At 39.6% G+C, this 21,062-nt stretch overlaps 1 protein-coding gene across 3 annotated transcripts in view; it reads left to right on the top strand.

The window, feature by feature from the left end:
• The window catches only part of oxr1a (oxidation resistance 1a), a 148,896-nt gene that overhangs the window by 91,321 nt on the left and 36,513 nt on the right, over nucleotides 1-21,062 (top strand). For all 3 annotated transcript variants that reach the window (XM_055041779.1, XM_055041775.1, XM_055041776.1), the window contains one exon: nucleotides 14,207-14,289. In XM_055041779.1, the coding sequence (XP_054897754.1) occupies nucleotides 14,207-14,289 (83 nt within the window). The remainder of the gene's footprint in view (nucleotides 1-14,206; nucleotides 14,290-21,062) is intronic.

The following is a 21,062-nucleotide window of genomic DNA, read 5'->3' as shown; positions in this document are numbered from 1 at the left end:
TTGTGTATTTGTATTTTATATATATATATATACATAATTTGGCAAAGTTAGGCAGAAATCTTCATGTCTGGTTTGTCTCTAAATTGCCAAACATTAGACTATAAGGAAAAGCAGTTCTGTTTGTCATCTTTTTTATTTTTTTTATTGGAGTCTACTTCAGCATGTGGAAAAGAAGATGAAGAAAAATCCAACTGTTGGAAACAGACAGTTCATCAACATGTCCGATCTCATCCCTCCTCCTCCACAGTGGTTAGTCATGCAGATGGATTTGAAGAGACACTGTCTCCATTTTTTCACTTGATCTCAGTAGACTTGTCTAGCTAAATGGAAATTCCTGTGCACGCGGACGTGCGTGCGGTCGTGCGTGCGGTCTTGCGTGCGGTCGTGCGTGTGTGTATGTCACAGTCTCTGTTACTCATGGACCATTACTGTGGTTAGACAGGACCATTGCATTACAGACTTTACTGAGTCTTGTTTTTGCCCTTTAAAGAAATACGTTAGGAATTTTATTTAACTAACACCACTACAATAAATCACTTAAAAGGGGATAAATTTCTCTCTTCCAAAACCCCCCAGTAATGCTGGCTCTTTTGTCCACAGTTTTTCTAAATATTTAGAAATGTCTAATTATCTTCCAACTCATGCCCATCTGACTGGATCCCCCAGTACTGAGGTATTTGTTGAAGGGTCTCAACAAATACTTGAGACCCCTATAAAAATGCTTGTAACTGCCTAATTTAAATATAATAACCAAATATAATGTTGTATCCATTAATACAATACTACACAATAAAACTAACTACAGTCTTTCTTAAATCCACTCTTGGGATTTAAGGACGTTACAGCCAATCACTGCCAAGAACAGTAAATGGTGCTGCAGAATTCTGTTGCAATTTATGGTGCAATAGAATGGTGCAACATTATTGGTTGCAAACAGCAACCAATAATGTGCAGAGGAGCATTGCATTGTGGTGTTTCAGCTTCCGGAGCTGCATTTTCTCAAAAGACTTTAGAAACATCAACATCCTCCACTGCTTGCACTTCACACAGCAATTAAAATTCTGGACAAACCTTAACCAGAGATGTGCAAACCAATCGGAATTTATGTATTCAACCGTTAATTGAATACTTCAAAACTAAGAAATCCCACCACTTCCATAAATACATGATGGATTTTGGTCCACTTGGATGAGGTTACAACTGAAAGAAAATGCTTTGTTCATTGTTTTGACTAAAGGGAAACCTTATGCCTACAAATGATAGCCAGATAATACATCAACACAAATTGCTAGATTTAAGCAAAATGTTTTTGTGAATGCAAACAAAACTGGAGTGGTGTCAGATAATGGCAGTTGTAGGATTTCTCTTTTGTTGTTGGCAAAAGACCACAAGTAATTTCTCCCGCTAGCACTTGCCTCATTGTTTGTTTTGGTTTTATTTACCCAGAATGCCTTGCGCTATAGTCTGCTTCCTGCTTTTGGTGAGGTCTCTGGACCACTTGCTGTTCTAGACAAATAAACTAAAGTTTGATTAAACCGGACTAAACAGGGCTGGTGTGAATGCACCCTCAAGTCTGAAGTTGCACACCAGTAAACATCAAAAGATGGCAACCATTAAGCACTGAAATCTTACAGTGAAGTATTTGGTGACACGCAAACCCCTCCTTGCTTTAGACCTCAGTACTGGACTCCATATCTCTACATTTGGCCATGGTGGCTGGTAGCTAGTTCAAATCTTGACTTAATTGCTTTTAGCTTAATAAATCCTGATAATGCAGAGTTACTGTTCTTCAGAGCTGAAGTAATCACTTTTCTGTTATTGATCCATGCTGTTATCTGAGAGGTTAGCGTTGCCGCTGTGATGCTGCTGACGAGTACCAGGATTTACTGCCAAAATGCACTTTTGTAATGCAGACTGTACAAGTTTTTGACAGCCCTACGCTATTGTTTCCTTTCTTTGTGGCGGCATTCTATGACAAAGCCAAGGCAACAATTATTTTCTTCATTCTGTACTGAAAACAGTTGTGAGCGCTGGTCTTTGAGTGCTTAAGGCAAATCATCATGAGTGATGCTTGTTGTCATGGTAAAAATGTAATAAAAAAACAGAAAAGTGAGTGTACATGATGTACAAGTGTGTAGATAGTATAGAGTTAGTGATGCCATTGACTGAGCTAAATCATTGCAAACAGAGCTCAGCCATTTATTGAACCCTACATTAACACAGTCACACATTTACCTTCACTGTTGACTTGGAGACAATTATTGCCCAACATTAAACCTTAAAGCTGATGGTTGGAAAGATCTCAGTGTAATTAGCAAGCCTAAAGGACAAATGTATAATGTATAATTTTCCTCAGATGATTTTTTTTTCCCCCAAACATTTTGTATGTGATTTACATGCATTTAGTAGGAGGGTTAGACCCTACAGCTTTCTGAATACATGAGACCTCCTCTAAAGGTATATAGAGCTGTTTATTTTGATAGTTAAAATACCAAATATACTGTAACAAGTATTAATATCCACAGTGAAAATGGAATTGGCACTACTGCAGAGTCTAATAGCTATTCTCTTCCTATTAGCTATTTGAAATGTAATATGTAACAATGTATTGTGTATTCTATGTAGCATGACTTTGTGTTTTTGTGTTTATGATGTAAAGCACTTTGAAATGCCTTGCTGCTGAAATGTGCTATACAAATATAATTTTATTTGATTTTGGTTTCCTTATTATTGCTATTTGACATATAGTCAATTATATAGCAACCATCAGCAATAGTACTATCACATCTCAGTATTTATGCTCCATTTTCTTTTGAATATTTTGGGGTAAAAAAAATCTGCAAATAGGTTATGTTCTAATGGAGTTATGTTATCCCGTGGCCTTAAACAGGCCACAGGATAACGCGGTACACTGTACTGTACCGCGTTACAATTTAATTTCAGACACAAAACCACGAATATTTATTTTTTTAAAGCATTTTGTACATTTTGAAAATGGATGTTTTTATTTTTTCAAAAAATTTTTACACATATTATTACGAGTGAAATCATGTTTCACTTTAGTGATCCTATGGCCTTAAACAGGCCACAGGATAAAAAGATTGGATTTTGGATGAACATAGATCTGAATGTTTGTGAATTTGATCCTGTTGGTCTCCCATGAAACCAAAAAACAATTTTGATTCCTTTTACTTATGACTATCTATTCTTAAAAAAAAAAAAGATTTTCGTCACCCAGGCCAATATCACGGTTCCTACTTCATACTGCTCAGCTCTGCCCACGTTTACTGTTGCAATGGCTGGAACAGTAACTCAGAGAAGTTACTTTGCTTTTCTTTTTAAAGGAGCCAGGGAAAGGCATTGATGCCTGTTAATTAACCTTTGTAATTGCAAAAATTCCCTCTCTGTTCTAGCTGAATTATTTTCTTCTCATAAACTAATCAGTTAATCGCCTAATTGCTTTTGGCCTCTTCTGGTAAACACAATATGTCGAGGTTTAGCTGTGTCAGTGCCCCCCATATTCAGCCATTGAAGCACAACAGAAAAAGCCTTCCAGTTTTAAGACCAAATCACACATTAAAAAACTAAACACACAAATGGATGTACTTAAGCATCTCTCTATTTGACTTTTCCTCTCTATTTGACTTTTCAGAAGCCGCCTTCTGAAAAATGTTTCTCAATTGTAGTTTTTTCACCCAATAATATTTTTGCCATTTAGTCTGTAGTAGGCTTGTCAGCATGGAAACAGTCACGTACACGTTAAGAATATTAAAATTGCATTACGCTATCATGACACACCTCAGCGCAGATCAGTCTCCATTTTAACACTGACGACTCGGTAACGACACATCCAGTTTATGAGACGAGGCGATGCATCGGGTTCACAAGAATGAGATCAGGCCAGATTTGCGATACATTGTCCAGCTTCAGTTTTAAAGAATCTGTAATTGGTGTAAAATACTTTGACTACTCATATTTATGACTGCTACGGCTCGTTTTAAGGTGATTCCACCAAAAGACAAAAAAGGTTCCACAAATTCCCAATCTTCAAAGAATCTGTACAAAGTAGGACAATAAAATTCAAGTTTGACCAGCCTCAAGTATTTTTTGTTTTCAATGACAAATGATCAAATGCAGTCCAGGTTTCTTGAAAATAAATGAAATACCATTTTATCATCAGTACTATGGCACAAATGAGACAGCAATGGCAACATCAATTAATGCCTGCCATTAATTTGATCAGTCTCTTTGCAGATTCACTTAACTGTTTTTACACAAAACTGGCAACTGGAAACAGAGTATTTTCAGATGTTGAGTGGGAAACAGTTCCACGTTTAGACGGCGCTACGAAGACGCATTAAATCTGCTGCAGTTATAAAGCCAGGGCGCTGGATGGCACTGTGATTTTAACATGTAGTCCAAACATGCATGCACTTTGACCCTTAGCTTCCAGATCATTAGCTTTCACCTTATTTAGAAAACAGTAGTTTCTGATGAACCAAACGTCAATACACATAAATTTCTCATCAAAAGTTGTGTTAAGCTGAACAGGCTAAGTAACACACACAGTACAGTGCTGTCCACCAATGTTTTAATTGCTTTTACACCTGCAGGTCACTTCATACCTCCTGCCTGTTTGTGGATTTTTTCTTAGAGCCTATCTAAACTATTTGAATGAAAATACAGGTTGGGACACTTGACTGCTATTGGCTGGGATTTCCAAACCAATCCTGGATCGTTATCAACCTTTCCTTGATGATGAACGGTTGTTCATCATCATCAACTCTAAGAGCGGATCTAACGAAGAGAGTGGATATTAGCTTCTTCGATAGTTCCAAGATGGTTTCCACTGTGCATGTTAATTCATACTAAGGTATATTTTGTGTTTGAACGATCAAAACAGACAGTTGTGGTTTTTGAGGTCATATAAGTATTCACAGTAGAAGCAAAGTCATGTTGTTATACCGAGCTAACCCCAAAGCTATACATAATGGCTACTGATAAATCCACTGTCGCATACCTGCTTCAATAAAAGTCAGCCTTCAAAACTCCTTATTGTACCGAAACAGAACTGAATTAAAGGCTGCAAATGATGGTAGACTAAGTGGTGGTTTGTTCCACTTCAGCACCACTGAGGCTATTAATGTGATATGCAGATGTACAATGTAATAAATCACTAAATGATTATTATGAAGTCAGGAGGAAAATTTGCCTGCACCAAGCTCTGATGTTTGTTCATGAAAGTAAAATCATTTCCAGTAAGTAAATTAAAGAAGTTTGCATAAACTGTTCACTGATGCATTTTTAATTAAAATAGCCTCCTCTGCTTAACACGATGAGACCAGAGGGCAGAGCCCAGACATTAAGTAGAAGCCGGAATGAAGAGTTAAAGTCCAGCCGTTTGTGTAGTTTGACATACAACATGCTTCTCCAGGAGACGATGTTTTACAGATGTTTACACGTGTCGTACTTCAGGCTGATTCAGTAATCCTGTGTGATTCACTATGATTCGCCGTGGTTCAATATGGAAGGAACATTTTCCAGCAGGATGATGACAAAAGTTTTTAATTATGGAGGACAAGCTGTTGTAGTGAGCCTGACAGAGTTTCAGGTTATTCTCTCATTCATCGTGTCGCTGCCAACTTCCCGTCATATATTTAGAGGTAGGGAATAGGAACTACTGTGAAATGTTATATCAGCTGGGTTTTATAAAAATATATTACCAATGAATATATGACGTGAATGTAAGCTAATTTGCTCAAAAAGTAGGATGTCTCCCAACAAAAAAAAAAACAGCTGGGAAGAACTGGTTAAGATCGAACTTGAAAGGAACTCCTTGGGGTTCCAGTTCAAGTCTGGGTCTCCTGTCTGTGTGCTACCGCCTGCTCTCGTCTCATTTTTTTGGCAGAGATGTTTGTGTTTAAACGTAGGAAGAACAGAGAATGAGTAATGAAGGTTTGCATGCCACAGTTAACAATGCACAGGGACGATCAATCTGGGGATGGTGTTTGATTCCAGTTTTTTTCTGAAATAAATCCAAAGTTGAAGATTTGTGGACACTTTCCAACGGCAATATAAATTTTAGTCAACTTAGTTTGAATTCACTGTGGAGCATTGAGACTTCCTGTTGTGCCCGGTTCACACGGAAAGATGTGAAACTTATCACCCGATCTTCAAAACCTGAGAGACGAGTGACGCTTAAAAAAGTCTAAGATATAACAGGTTTTGGACATACAGTGTGTGTCGTCGTAGCCACACCTAAAGCGATTTCACTCACCAACATTCAAATGTGAGATGGGAAATCTCACAAAACCTCTCAAGACCAAACATGAGTTCCAGAGTAAACAAACATGGCTGACTGGCAAGAAGCAATAGCGATAGTTTGTGGACTTTAACAAAAAAAAAAAACAACAGAGAGAAAAAGACTCCAAAGCTGTAATTTTCTTAAGTTAAGGTCCCTTCTGTTTATTAGCATTTCTGACATGCTCATGCTTCAATTTCATGTTTTGAAAAATGTTTACTTTTCTGTATGTGAATGATTTTCTGAAACAAAGGTGCTAAAGAAACAAAGTTCACCTAGCTGTGTAAAAAAAAAAGAAGAAGAAGAAGTAAGCCAGGAACACAACGGGGGGTGAGATCAGTTGACAGGGGAAGAGCGTTAATGAGGAGACGGGGCAGATCCAGCTCCTCCTGTTCTGACGCGGGATCCCGCTCACATTTCGCCACACACAAAAAGTGCAACTCAGCAAAGTTTCTAATAAAAGCCGAGTGGCGCTCTGTGTGGGCCGGCTCTGTAACGTGGAGCTTAGTAGTCCTGAAACTGTTGGCAAACTGCGGCTTCCCGTCTCCTTGTGCTTCCCTGCGCTTCAGTAGACGGCTCCACCACAACGTCGCTGCTTCTACCAGCTGCTGCTTCATAGCTGCACCTCTCACTTTATTGAATACATTTTGCCCTTTCCTTCAGTTGGGTTACGCTCAAAAGCTCTCCGAAGCTATTGATAACGACCATTATTTACTCTTGTTAGTGTGATGCATCGCTTTTATAGATAATTGGAGCATTCGTATGTGTAATTGCTTTCCTGCACCTTGGGAGATATTTATGGTTTTACAAAGTTTATAGAAAAGCATTGCTGCTTTGCTTTTATTGTGATCTGGTGGTGTAAAATATTCCAACCGCAGCCTTTTAAATGGAAGCACGTTATTGACAGAGCTGGTTCTGTTGGACTGGAGCCACATGTGAAGTATAGAGAAATGTTTCATCTACCCCAGTTTTAACACCAGCAGCAATATTAGACCTAATGTCTCCTCAGGTCTCCCAGTTGAATGACATTACAGTCGTAAATGCTATAAACGCTCATTAAATCGCCACTAAAAACCAAGTGGACACGCAGTAAATGTGTGACGTCCGATTCATGCCGTGGCTCACACTTTTATCCAACATTTTTTAAACCAATAAACGCTGGAGCACGCCGTTTATCCTCTGACGTCTCTCGGGAATAAACGGTAAAGCCATGATGTTTTCTGTGTTGTGAAGCAGGGATATTATTGCTCTACCTGCGCCTTGTTGGATTTGGGATTGAACTTAATGGTGAACTAATTCAGTTTTTTTTTTTTATATGTATACATGGCTTTAGGGTTCCTGTTTTTTACAGGCAATTATAAACTGTGCCAGCAGGGCTGCTGCTGTTCACCACCTTTAATAGCATTAGATGCTGAAGGCAAAGCTTGTTTCCTGGGGTCTGTAGAGCCAAGCTGCCCCCTCTTCCACCTGTCAGAGGAAAGCAAACACCTGTAGCTGTAGGCCATGTTAAATAAGATGGAAGGAATAGAATGGGCCTAAAATAGCGTTTCTACCAGAAAGGTAATAATTTAATGATGTAAAGCACTTTGAAATGCTTTGTTGCTGAAATGTGCTATACAAATAAAAATTGATTGATTGATTGATCAGAATCATTCAGATCAAAAAAGATTGTAAGAGTTAAAATCACAGGTTGTAATCACGCAAATGTTTTTTTTTTTTTTTTTTTTTTTTTTGTTCCACAATAGCCTGGGATTATAAACTCTGCCTATAGTTGATGGCTTTTGCAAATGGTGCTGTGTAACGTCGACCTGAAGGTGAAAGACTAAACAGTTTGTGTCCAGAATGTATGAATGCATACATTCATCAATATTTTGTCTTCAAAAATGTTGATGCAAAAAATGTCTGGGTTGATTTTGATGACGCTGAAGTCCACAAACCAGATCCAGTCTCACTCAGGCACTGAGAAGCTCACCACTGTCCCTCCTTGGATTGCAAACTTTGGAGAGAAGGCCCCATTTGTTCTTAGCGAAGTTGTTTAGCACCTGTTCAGCACGGCTGTGGTGCAGAGCTTTTTTCTGCTGTTTAAAGGGGAGGAATTCTAAAAATACCATCTGGGGAAGGCTGGCTGGATACAGCCAGGAGGCAGGGGGAACAAGGCAGCGCGGGGAAATTGGCTGCTTGTGTATTCTATCAGACCCAAAAGGGAATGTTTGTCATAAAGTCGCCTGCTTGAGGTTTTCATGGCTGTTTACAAAGTGAAGGGGGGGTTGTATATTTAGCTGCCATGATTCATGCTCAGCAGATTGCGTGGCTACAAAACACAGCAGGATTTTTTTTTTTGTCATGGTTGTTGTGGGTCCATCTTGTATTGGTTCAGAATCATTCAGATTATCATTAGTTAATAACTGTAAAAACTGATTTCAGCTGATTCTGATTAGCGAAGCACGGATCCACTTTTTTCTTTTCTGATACTGATGCAGATATCTGAGATTTAGTTTACCGATCTGAGACAGAAAAATAGCTGAATCGACTTAAAATGTTCCTGTTTTTAAACAGACAGAAATGTACTGAATTACAAATGTATTTGATAACTGCACCGATATATCTCACTGAAATACTCCCAATAGCGTCACAAGCTTGGTCAAACATGGAAAATTCAGTTCAGATTCAAAAATACTTTATTGATCCCAAATGGAAATTAAATGCCGTTGTAGCTCATATTAATTCAGAACTCTTCAGAGAGTTACTGTAGATGTTGACGGCTGGGAGCAGAAAAAAGATCCTGTAGCAGTCTGTGTTCACACTTACACACTCTGGTTTTCTTAGACAGTCTCATAAAGAGGATGGTCAGGGTTGTCTATCATTTAAAAAACAAAATAAAATAAAAATACAGCTGTAATTTGTTCAGTCAGTGGAATTAGGAATGCAACATATAACATGTAAAATAAATCTTAAAGTATGATGCATGTAGCTTAGAGCAGGAAGCCTAGAATTGGACTTAATAGATATGCCCTTATGTCTTTGAATCTCTGTTGCCGATACCTGATATAGAATTTTTTTTTCCAATTTCCCCACCGATACAGATATTAGTGTCTGATTGGTAATATTCTGATTTATCTTCAGTAACTGTAATAAATTCAGTGTACAGTATACAGTCTTAAATGAATTTTACCTGTATTGTATTATTCTGATTTTTGTTGTCCAAAGTACCTTGAGATCACTCTTTTATGAAAGTGTATTTTGAAAACATTCAATCGAACTGAACATTAGATTTCTCACTGTTTTTAAAGCCAGAGATCCTGTTTCGAATTCTAAACCAGGATCGGATCAGGAAGTGAGAAGTGAGCTGCTGGATTGCGACAAAGCCCATCCAGCTTGATGAGACGCGGTCTTTGTTTTCCCTGACACACAGCAGCTTCTTTCAGCCTCTGTGCCAGTCTCAAAGCCTCCCTCTCACAGTTGACCCCCCCGCCCCCTTCTTGTAATTCAGCCGCTAACGAGCCACTCAGAAAGGCTTTTATTGGAAATGACACAGGCTGGAGAAACTGTTGTTTTACTCCAGTGAGCAACAAATTGGATAACTAGGGAGTTCCGTTCACCTCGGTAAAGATTTATCTTTTTTTTTTTCTTCTTCTGTTTTTCTTACCCACTGTGTGGTTGAGCGAATATAACTGCATTATCAAGACTGTCATCAACCAGCGGCGTATTTCATCATGTATGTCCTGTGTGGCCTCTGCATACTCCAGTTGCTTCCGACTTTGGCATTTCGACCGAATTGTGATTGTGATGCATTGCATAAGGTGGATACAATCTGTGTTCATGTGCAGGTTATTAAATTTAAAAGAAGTTAAACAAAATTATCTGCTGATGTCATCATTTGCTCTTGAAACCCTGCAGATTGTGTTGAGTTAGTGGAGAGTTGCTTGTGTCTTGTTTTTGACTTTGCAGTAATCCCACATTTTGAGTTTGCAGACAGGAAGAAACCTGCAGCAGAACCAGAACCTGACTCAGAGTGATCAACATATTCTGATAGGAATTAGTTTTCATCTCCAATCCGGGCATCAGATTCTTTGCTTGCACTCAAAGGGGGCACTATACTGTGACCCTAATGCAGTCACTAAATCTTTTAATCACTCAATTTAGTGACCCTTATATGCTGACCACCACTCAAACTTTTCTTTGTCTGTCTAAATAAAGAAAGCAAATGCTCTGGCCTTTTAGAAAAATTTAAGTATTTTTATTGTTAAAAACAAAAAAAGGCAAATTTATTCGCAGCACACTTCAGCAACAAATCAGTTCAAAGCACTTTACACCTTAAAAATATGGTAGTTACCAGTTATGACATAAGAAATAAACATTACATTTTGTCAACAAAATCATCTAGCAAATAGGCAACACAGGTGTTTGTGTTTCCGGAGGTTCAGGTCAGAGTTCATCACTAAACCCAGACTTCACACCTGATCAGTAGTTTTTCTAGCTGAAGCTGTGTGTTAAGTTTTGAGCAGGGGAAAGAAGCAGTGCAACAGGCTTTCCTTTCAAGCAACAATAAACCTGAGCTGTTTCCACTTCAAGAGGCTTTTTCTGTGCTCTGCAGCTTGCAGAGCACAGAATTTGATATTTTTCAGTGGGTCAGTTTTTAATTGCAGACAAATCACAGAATCACCATGTTCCATCACCCCTGCTGCTAATGCATATATGCTTTTCTCCTCCACTGCCCATCTGTCTGGCTCTTTTCAGCCTGCTTCCTCCCGCTGCCCCAACTCTGTTATTTCAGCTATTTTGAAACGTGCGCCCACTTAAGTAGAGCGCGCTTCAAGTTAAAAGCCGTGTTTGCGGTGAGAACAAAAGCGTTAAGTTGGGCTGGAAGTTGCTATCCGCTGCACTGGAGCGACCCGCAGTTAAACAAAAGACTCGCTCAGATTATATTTTGGAATAAGGCAGCGTGAAATCAGAGACGTGACGCGTCGCCTCCAAATAGCAGCACAAAACCGATCGTTCCCAATCGGCAGCCCTGCTATGTATTTTCTTCCGGAAAGCAATCATTCTTCCAAGGTTTTCATTTGGATGCTGAATAATTGATTTGGCACATACTCACGGTTTGTGCATACACTGTGCGTTTGATCAACACAAAATATTCATACCACTACAAGCTATTTAAAGTTAAAATGAAGATCTTATTACACAGAGAAATAAGCGGTCATAGCACAAAGTAACCCGTCTTCAAAGTGCATTTATTCATGAAATATATTACAATTATGCATCTAAGTAATGTATCAGGTAAATATTTGATATTTGGTTGATAAGTAAAAAGCAATAAGCGAAGCCATTTTTTTTGCAACATTAGGGACTTGGTTTTGCTATGAGTAACCATAAATAATTATTTACAGAAATTATTAGCAAAATGAGTAATTTAGATTAAAATTACCAAGTCGATGCACCTCCTCATTATCCCAAATGGTTCAGTCTCAGTTATTGCTTCTACATACCTGCTGATAAGGCTGAGGTATTGAAATAACATTGCCCAGCGTTGGCATTTTTTCAAACAGCCAGATATTACATACATAGTTCTTGGCCATACATGTGTTAACATAGACATGTGTTGAATAAAAACAAACATCTTCTTATCATATTCACATTTGAGAAGTCTTAAGTGTTTTAGATGTCAAAGTAATTAATATTGTACTTGAAGATGAACGATCTTAACTAAAATAAAAGTGCGTTTTCTTGTTTGTTTTTTTCTGCTCCTGTCGTTCTTTTAAAAACATGTTTAACGAAGTGGAAGATTTCAACATCAATCTGCAGTCACAGAGAACTTTGTGCAAGATTTCTGAAATAGTTTTTTATGTATATATGAAAACAGTCAAATTTTCACAATCAAAAAACTAAAACAGAGATATGAGACAAACTTATGTTGGTATGTTCATGAAACTTATTTTGATGTTCTGGACTGTGCAATATTCAGTTTTCTTGACGGTGTCTGTGAAGAACGCATCTAAAAACGCATCCTACTCAACACACACGACTTATGTCTTTCTCCTGCCTACAATGATGAGCTAAATTACTGAACAGATTTGAAAATGTCATGAAAACCCTTAGAAAATATGCAAAGTTGAAAAGTCAGCTAACATGATGAGGAAAAAAAATTGTGAAAATGACGACCGTTAACCAGTGATGATTCAGCTCTAAAGATGCCCCAGTGTTAATTTTAGGAAAGTAAGCCCAAGGTATTTTAACAGCTCTGATAACACCTGAATCAGCTCTGATCCCTTTCTCCCTTTCTCATTCTCTGCCAGGCAGTCCCAAGTCCCAGAAATAGCAGCACTGGTGTATGAGTCATTATTCCTTACGTATATGTGTGTGGCTCAAAAACAAGACAATGGCAAATAAAGGGAATTCTTAAAGATGGGCAGAAGAAGGCCGGGCTGTGGGTCAGTACTTTGTATCTGGGATGTCCCAACCTATATTATTCCTTGAGGCAAATTCTTCTTTAGGAGAAGCTGTGGACCAAAGCCAGTCCCTTGGGAAAAAGGAAAAGCTTCTCCATTCACAGAAGTCTCTTTGCGGTTTCTTTCATCTTCTGGTGCATCTTTTGCTTCATTCAGTCTTTCTTCTCATAGCTTTCAATATTCCATCCTTCCCCCTCCTTCAGCCTTCATCTCCATTTTCCTACTCCATCAGCCCACTTCTATCATCTTCTATCACCAGTAACCCATTTATCATCTGCAGGTCCTCGTTCTATTCCTTCTACACCCTGTTCCAAATTATTATGCAAGTGATATTTTCTTAGATTTTCTTAAATGGTCAATGCAAATCACATAAACTATGTAACAAATGCTCACCCTAACAGAACAGACCATGGAGCGTTTTTGTTGTTTTTTGTTATCTTTATCTCAGATAAAAAATGTGCTTTCATATCAACCTGCAAGTTGGACTAGAGATAAAAATTGGCCACCTGGTTATAATATGAATTTGCATATAAACGTTGGTTCAAACATATAGTCCCATTTTGTAAAAGAAAACTTGAACTTAAATGTATTATATATAAGAATTTTGTACAATTTTAGCTTAATTACTGCTCTAAATCTGTTGAACTTTATGCCCTTTTGTCAGTTACCAATAAATTGATTTGTAAACTAGCTGACAAATATTTCAGTAATTTTGATTAATCACAATTTAATGCAATTAACTACAGTTTAGTTCAGTTAATCAGAGTTTAGTTTGATTAATCGTGATTAACCAAAATGTATTTAGATTAATCAGAATTCCTCGCGATTAATGGTGATTTCAAAAGGGTTGAAACACTTAATCCAATTAACTTGATTTCTTTTTAAATCAATACATCTTCCAACGCCTACAGCCCACCTCTTCATGAACTGTTTTCCTGTATCGTTCCTCCATTACCCAAGCAGCACGTATAGCACTGAACCCTCCCCTACAACCTCAAACATCCTCCTTCCTCCCGATGGTTCAACCCCCACTTTGCTGCTTCCCTTCCCCAGCTGTAGCGTACCCCTCTTCCCATCTGAATCGTTTCTCCTCCTTTCCCCCGATGGAAGTCAGCTGTTTCAGTTGGGACTGGCGACAGGGGAAAGAAGGCAAGGTGAACCGTTTTCAACGGCCGTCGGTCCGCTATGTGCTGGGCTAGGAGAGGAGAAGAGGGAGGAGGAAGGAAGGCAGAGCAAGGAGAGGACAGCGCGATAGAGAGAGAGCTGGATAGAAACGGAGCAGGAGAGAAAGAGAGAGAGGGGTCCGGCGCTCGCTCGCAGCTCGTATCGCTGGCTGGCTCGTCCGCTCGCTGTTGACGAATGAGCTGTCTACCCACGGGGCTGGGAAACGGCAGCTTGTGACAAGCTGGGGGAGAGAGGAACATGAATGTAATGCGCACCTTGCCTCGTTTGCTTTCAGATACCGGCCAGAAGAAGACTCCAGAAAAGAAGGATGGGAGGCGCATGTCGTTCCAGAGACCCAAAGGGACCATCGAATATTCTGTGAGTAACGTGCAGAAAACTCGGAGCGCTGCGTGTTAATGTACCTCCAGTCTTTTTTGTGCCTTTTCCATGCAGCAGCAGTAATAGCAGCTGCTACTGGTTTCTGCAGCTGTGAACAACTCCAGCAGAATCAAACATGCAGCAAGAAACATGCAGGAACTATCTGACAAGAAGTATTTTGTAGATTTTTGTTGTCTAACACGTGTGCCTCATTCCTGAACTGTTTACATAAAGAGGTGTGTGTGCGTACGTGTGTGTGTGTGTAAACAAGACTTAGCATGCGTCCTGTTCGGCAAGGCGACGTTCATCTCCATTTTGCATGTTGATGTTTGGGCAGGAGACAGGGTTGGTGTTGGCGGGTATGAGGGGGGAATTGTGACAGTTCTGTTGGGTCTTCCAGCTGGACCCAGAGCAGGACGCGCAGGCAGGAAGCACTGGTGGGACGCAGATTTGTCTTCCCACTCGCTCCCCTTGGCGGCACAGCGGCAAACATTCCACCACAGAGATCGCTCGGTCTAACGAATGACCTTCCAACTGCATTGTCATTTCTATTGATTTAGCTGTTGTGTGGCAAAAGGGGAGGGAATGTGTAGAGAGGAAGAGAGAGAGAGAGGACTCCTGTTCCCAGGCATGAGCTGAAAACAGAGCTCTCTCTCTGCTTCCACCTTCCCTGCTTATGTTCTTCAAATGACCCTCAAACCCAACTGCAGTTAGACAGCGTTTTCCCACCTCTTTTCTCCGTGGCAACCACCGAGAGAGTGGCAGTGGCGTGTCTCCGCGGAGCGAAAAGACGAGAGGAAGGAAGGAAGAAAGGAAGGGAGTGAAAGGAGGGAGGGAGCGTTGGGGTTGTGTCATTCCAGCTTCCGTTAAATCCCTAAAATTGACCCAGCAGCACCTCCACTTTCTACCACCCTTCCAAGCCTGTCAGTCACTCCACAGACCTGCTGATTGACACCCTCCTTGTTTACCTTGCCAGGGTTCCAATAGCCTCCACCATTCCAGCACATTTCCTTCACTCTCAACTCTGAGTCACATGCCTGACGCATGCAGAGGAGCAGAGTCTGCTGGACGGACAGAAACGCTGATGGTTAGCAAACATAAGGGAGAGGCCAGAATTCATATGACATACTAATCCCGTTCTGGTTGGCCATCGCTCTCCGTCTCCCACCCGTGTTGCCCTCCACTAGATTACTGGTATTGTGATGGATGGATGGAGCTCCGCCAATGATTTCATTCCTGCGACTCGACACGGTGCTGCAGCGGCACGCGGTGCGAAGATGCTCAGGGTATGACCGAGTCCCATTGATCGAGGTGTAGCTTTATCTAAAACTCATCTCTCTCACAGCTGGGGGTTGCGGGGGGTGGGGGCGACTGCCACCAACGTTTCCTGATTTCGCTCGACAGCAGATAAGTTTATAAATAACGCCTGGCGTCCACAGGAAAAAGGCGAATTTCCTCACGTGGCTGCCTTATCAATGCCATCTCCCTCCATTCCCCCTCTCTGTCTCTATCGCTGCTTTACCTCACACGCCGGCTTTTTTTTTTTGTATTGAGAAATAACCTGTGCAGCTGCACCCTATCTGCCTAGACACTGATAACGTCAATCCATTCAGCTCTGTCCGAGCTATTGGCGGACCTGCATCCAATTAAAGAGTGCTTAAAGTGTCAGGGAACAACCTGGATTTGTTCCCTGACAGAATTCTGTCACGCCATGGATTCTTTAGACTCCCATTGGTGATTTGGATCTCCCACAGCGATCCAAATTGACTTATACTCTGTGAGGACAAGCAGGGGCTTAGTATACGTGTTCAAAGCCAGAATGCTTTTATTAGTTTAATATACAATGAAAGTTATACATTGTTTCAACAGAGTTGGCTTTTATTATACAGTTACCTTACAGGAAGACCAGGCCTCAAACCTGGTATGTATGGACTAGCTATTGCCCAATTCCACTTGATTCTCATCTCCCTTCAGTGCTTAATCTGGGATTTCTCCCATTGAACTCAATTTCTCATAATGAATTTCATCCAGGACAATCAACAAACAGAGGGGTTATTAACATTGATGCAGACAGCTTTGAGTAAGCTTCATAGCGTAACTTTCTTCATGATCAAGGTGCCATATTACAAACGTTGCAGCCAAATATTAGCGATTGGGTAAAACTAGATCTAGTTGTTTAAAACTAACAGCAGATGGCTGCGTAAGCGAAGTCTGATATGGACCAAGAACACAAATGTTGATCCACTTACAAACCTACATCTCGGTTCGGTTGCAGAAAACTATGGCACGGTTCGAATGCATATGTAAAATGCTAAGTTTACAGAAGACGGCTCCAAAGCAGGAAGTAGATTGTGGCACAAGGCATTCAGGTTAAATACAACCAAAACAAACGCACAAGTCTAATGCCAATAGGAGAAAAGACTTGTGGTCTTTTACCAAACACAAAAGAGAAATCCTACAACCGCTAAAATCCGATTCTTGTTTGTATTTTGTGAAAACGGAACCTGCGTTCAATCTGAAATCTTAATCTGAAAATATTGCATTTCCAAGGTCCTGCTTCATGCCACACGAGTGTTTGAAGTTGAATTGTTTCCTATACGATGAATTTTATTTCTGTGAGTATACAGTATTTTTCCATCAATCTGAAAACCCAAGCCACTCTAAACAAACAGATCCTTGGTATTAGCTTAAATCCAAAGATCACATAATTTTATCAAGAAAGTTTAGACTACTCAATCTATGCCACAGTGCCTTGAGTTGAGCTATTACTTTTATTCAGATCAGGCTAAAAAGTCAAAGTGGCTGTATGAACCTCAAATTGTATTCTGTTCAGTTGAAACTTTGTTGCACAGAGCTATCTTCTGTCAGCTCTACTTTTTTTTACAAACGCTGTTATTCAAACCTCAACTATCCTGAGGCGTAGGGCATGGCATGTATGCTCAGATTTATTGGTCACAATACATGTGACCGAAACAATCTACTTTTTAGATAAAAGCCTAATATATCAGAACCTGGATGTTCGATTTCAACACCCTCTGAGGCTCCTAAATCAAATCTGGGAGATTATCAGCAAAATAACCAGAAGCATTGGGAAAACCTAAAAGATGTCATCACTGTTGCAATGATCTGCAATTATTTTAGAATGTTGAATGGCATGAACTTCCTTTCTCTATAACTCAAGAGTACCGGATGCTATAGATGTAGTTAGTTGCAGAAAGAAGTGAACGACTGTGTTTTCCCAGAAAACAGAATCTCTCTTCAAATACTTGTTAGTGTGCTGAGTTTTCAGCCCTATTAGCAGCGCGTCCACAGGGATCACAGGGTCAGTCGGTCCCTTTTTCATTTGAGAAGTCAGTCGGTCATTTCTTCGCGTGGTCCAGGCTGTTGGATTAATGTAACAATTGTAAAGGAAATTGTCCAGGGAATGAGTTCAGATGAGCAGTGATCCTTTTCATACGACTCTCTACACCAAGCAGAATAAAGTTGCCAGTATTACCTCAATAAACTTCACAGATTTTCTAGGTTGCCACAGGTTATGTCCCGTTTACTTGGGTGGTTTCTCATTCCCGAAGTGGCTGACATTTATGCTTTAGTGTAAAATGTAACAACTACTAGGTGATCTTGAATCATAGCCAAGACAAATACTTACGTTAAGCCTGCTTGTTAATGTTGTTGCCTGCCTTGTTACTGTTTTTTGTCTAGTTTCTAGAGCAAATGTCTTAGTATACTTTTTCACTTAAAACAAGGGAAACACTGAACAAAATATCTTTATCAGTATTTATTGATATTTAATGTTAATATTTAAAATAAATATTCATATTCAGATATTTGCACTAGAAACTGGTAAGATTTTGTGTTTGTACTGTGATAAGTAAAATATGGATAAAGACAAATTTTAAATTACTACAAATCTCCCAACTTTGTCTGTACCAGTTGAACTAAAGTAAAAACTGAGCTTGAGTATTAACAGTGGATTTCTGTTTAGCTTTGATAGAAAACTAATATTATATATATTATATATATATATATATATATAAACTCTCATCCTGTAAACTGGAGAACATGTCAATAGATGATGGATGGAGAGATAAACAGTGGTAATACTGTAGCTGGAGCATTGACTAGAAATTCTTTATAAATGTAATTATTTTTTTTATTTTATTTATTTTTTGACAAAATTGAGTCCAACGCTGAGTTGGCTTTCTCAGGTTTACGGGTTTCTGACTGGAAACCACGGGTGATTACAGCCTGAAGCATCGAAGAAGCAGGTTAGAGCCTGACACAAAGGAGAATCCTTGAGGACTCGGAAGTGAGACAGCAACATTTCTCCTTGAAGTGGACGGAATAATGTCACTTGCTCCCATGTCACTTGTAGCAGCTCTAAATTTAGGCCTGCAAATGATCACCAAGGGTGTAGTTGCACACAATGCACATACCATTCACTAGTAACGACAAAGTCTCCATGGCAACAGTCATGCTAAAGCCGGGCCTTATCAGTCGCTATAAGACGGAGAGTGATGGCTTGAGATGGGATTATGAGGTGGATTTACCCTGAAGTCAAGTTTTATTTCAAGTATTTTTCTTTTCTTTTATTCCCAATGTTGATATGTTCGGATTTATTTTGAGTCTTAATACAAAAAAATAAAAAATATTCAATGAACTCAGCCTAAAAAGCGGTCATATAAAAGTAGGCAGCCCGCAGCTTAACTGGTCACAGTTAAATGCGTAGACCTGTGATTACATCACATTTGTCATGTTGACCATTTGCATTAACATTACATTAACACTCAAAGTGCTTTCCTCTTGTTCTGCACTCAATATTATAATAAGATGGAAGCGGACTGTTTTAACAGAGTTATTCGTCTGGTCATTTGTCCAAACTGCCCTTGTCGAATCATTGTCCCCCCTCATTGGACAGTGGTGGCCATTATCTGGACATCAGTCACCTTCAAGCTCGCTCTTCTTTACACATGGAGGGCGTAATCTCAACAGAAAGAGAACACGTTTCTCGTTGCACCCTGAGATAAATAATGAGCCATATTGATCCAGAGGATAGGACGATAAGGTCCATTGGACATTAGTAATCGTAACCATGCTTTGCCTCCTTCCCACATCCTTCAGTCAATGTGTCATTGACAGGTTTATATCAGTAGTTCATGTTTGCATGTCCGCAGGTTAGAGATGGATCCTCTTTTAGTACAACCAATGGTTGCATCTCTAAAGTTTTAGAGCAACTAGATACCCACATATCAGTTGTCATGACACCTCTATAATGTAGAAAGTTTGGTGTATTGCTTAATGGTTCATCTGTTGAAAGGGATTAATTAAGCCTAAAAAGAAATTGTAAATAAACTATTTGAAGTGACTTGTGTGCCAGCGTCAGCCCGACATCTTGCGTTGTCACTGTTTATTTTATGAAACCCCAGATATTTTACACAAGGCATGCTAGAACAGAAGCCTGGTGTTCAAAGCAGCCATTAGACATTGAGTTATGGTCTTGTGTGGCAGAATTTAGCCAAATATGAATAGTTCATCCTATAGAAAAAGGTCTTTTCTGCTCTTTTGAAAAAGGAAAAAGCAGTGAAACGACTGTGCAATTGTGCAAGCCAACATCAAACTAACCCCTTAGTGATTCAGTTCTAGCACCTGCCATCTGTTATACACAAGTGGACCAACACTAAATAAATTTCAACTTTTTTAGTAGGACTTTATTGACATTTGCTCACCCTCTAGCCAAAGCCATATTTCGCAGTGCTAAACTGGCTAAGTCTCACAGACACAGAAGTAGCTGCAAGAGTATCTGATTAGTGTTTTCCATGTTCCACATTGGATAATCTTCTATATCTGGACTATGCAGCAGGGTTTGGAAGACAAAAAACATTTCTTCCAAATAAAATATCCAGACTTGGCTAAAATTACACACACAATTTTGTAGAATTCTTGATTAAAACTAATCATGGTGACTTGGGAACATTTCCAAAAGATTTCTTTGCCACAAAACAATACATAAAATCAGTGAAAACAGAATATTAATGTGCGACAAAGGAGGTGGCAGCACCTTTTAGCAATTTGATCAATTTGCAAAGTAGAATGGGCAAAAGTTAAGTCATTTCTATTCAGCAGTACAGCCAGGGTCTGTGCAGATGGACACTCTACTTTGTTTGCGACAACGGCCCAAATTACTGATCCGTACCAAAACATTTCTGGGCCCCTTTAATTCCTAGGTTGAGGACAATGGTATGGTAGGGCAGAGCAACTGGCATCACAGAATACAGTCCACTGACTGGACTATAAAGAAACATTACTGCTTGTAATGAACACAAGACATATTAGTGCGTCACGTCTGTCTGCACAGCATTTGGGTTTAACCCCACCTGTCCTGTAAGAGTCCAAGTTTTCATGGAAACCCTCTTTTCAATACAGAGAGCCATAAATTTGTGTACTGAACCTCAGCAACCTCACAGATGCTGATATACTGAGACTGAATGCCGAAACTTTAGTGAAAGACAAACACTTTTTACTGTTCCTCCCCCCCCCCCCGGTATTTACCCCTCTTACACATCATAAATGTCACCTTAATGGTTTCCTTCACAAAAACCTAACATTTTTACAGCGATGTGTAGATTTTTTTTTTTTTCTGTCCTCCTTTATGTAAGACAGCGGTAAATGGCACCTAGGAAGAATCTATGCTCAGCTGACACACCAGGATGAAAGGCTTTAGCACAAAAGGAGCCTGATTAATTCTTTATCCTCCTCACTTAAATAAACCAACT

The sequence above is a fragment of the Poeciliopsis prolifica genome, unplaced genomic scaffold, assembly GCF_027474105.1.
Source record: "Poeciliopsis prolifica strain line A6 unplaced genomic scaffold, Auburn_PproV2 SCAFFOLD017, whole genome shotgun sequence".
In the NCBI taxonomy this organism is placed as follows: Eukaryota; Metazoa; Chordata; class Actinopteri; order Cyprinodontiformes; family Poeciliidae; genus Poeciliopsis; species Poeciliopsis prolifica.
Note: the sequence above shows the minus strand (reverse complement) of the source record. Positions and strands in the feature narration are given on the sequence as shown.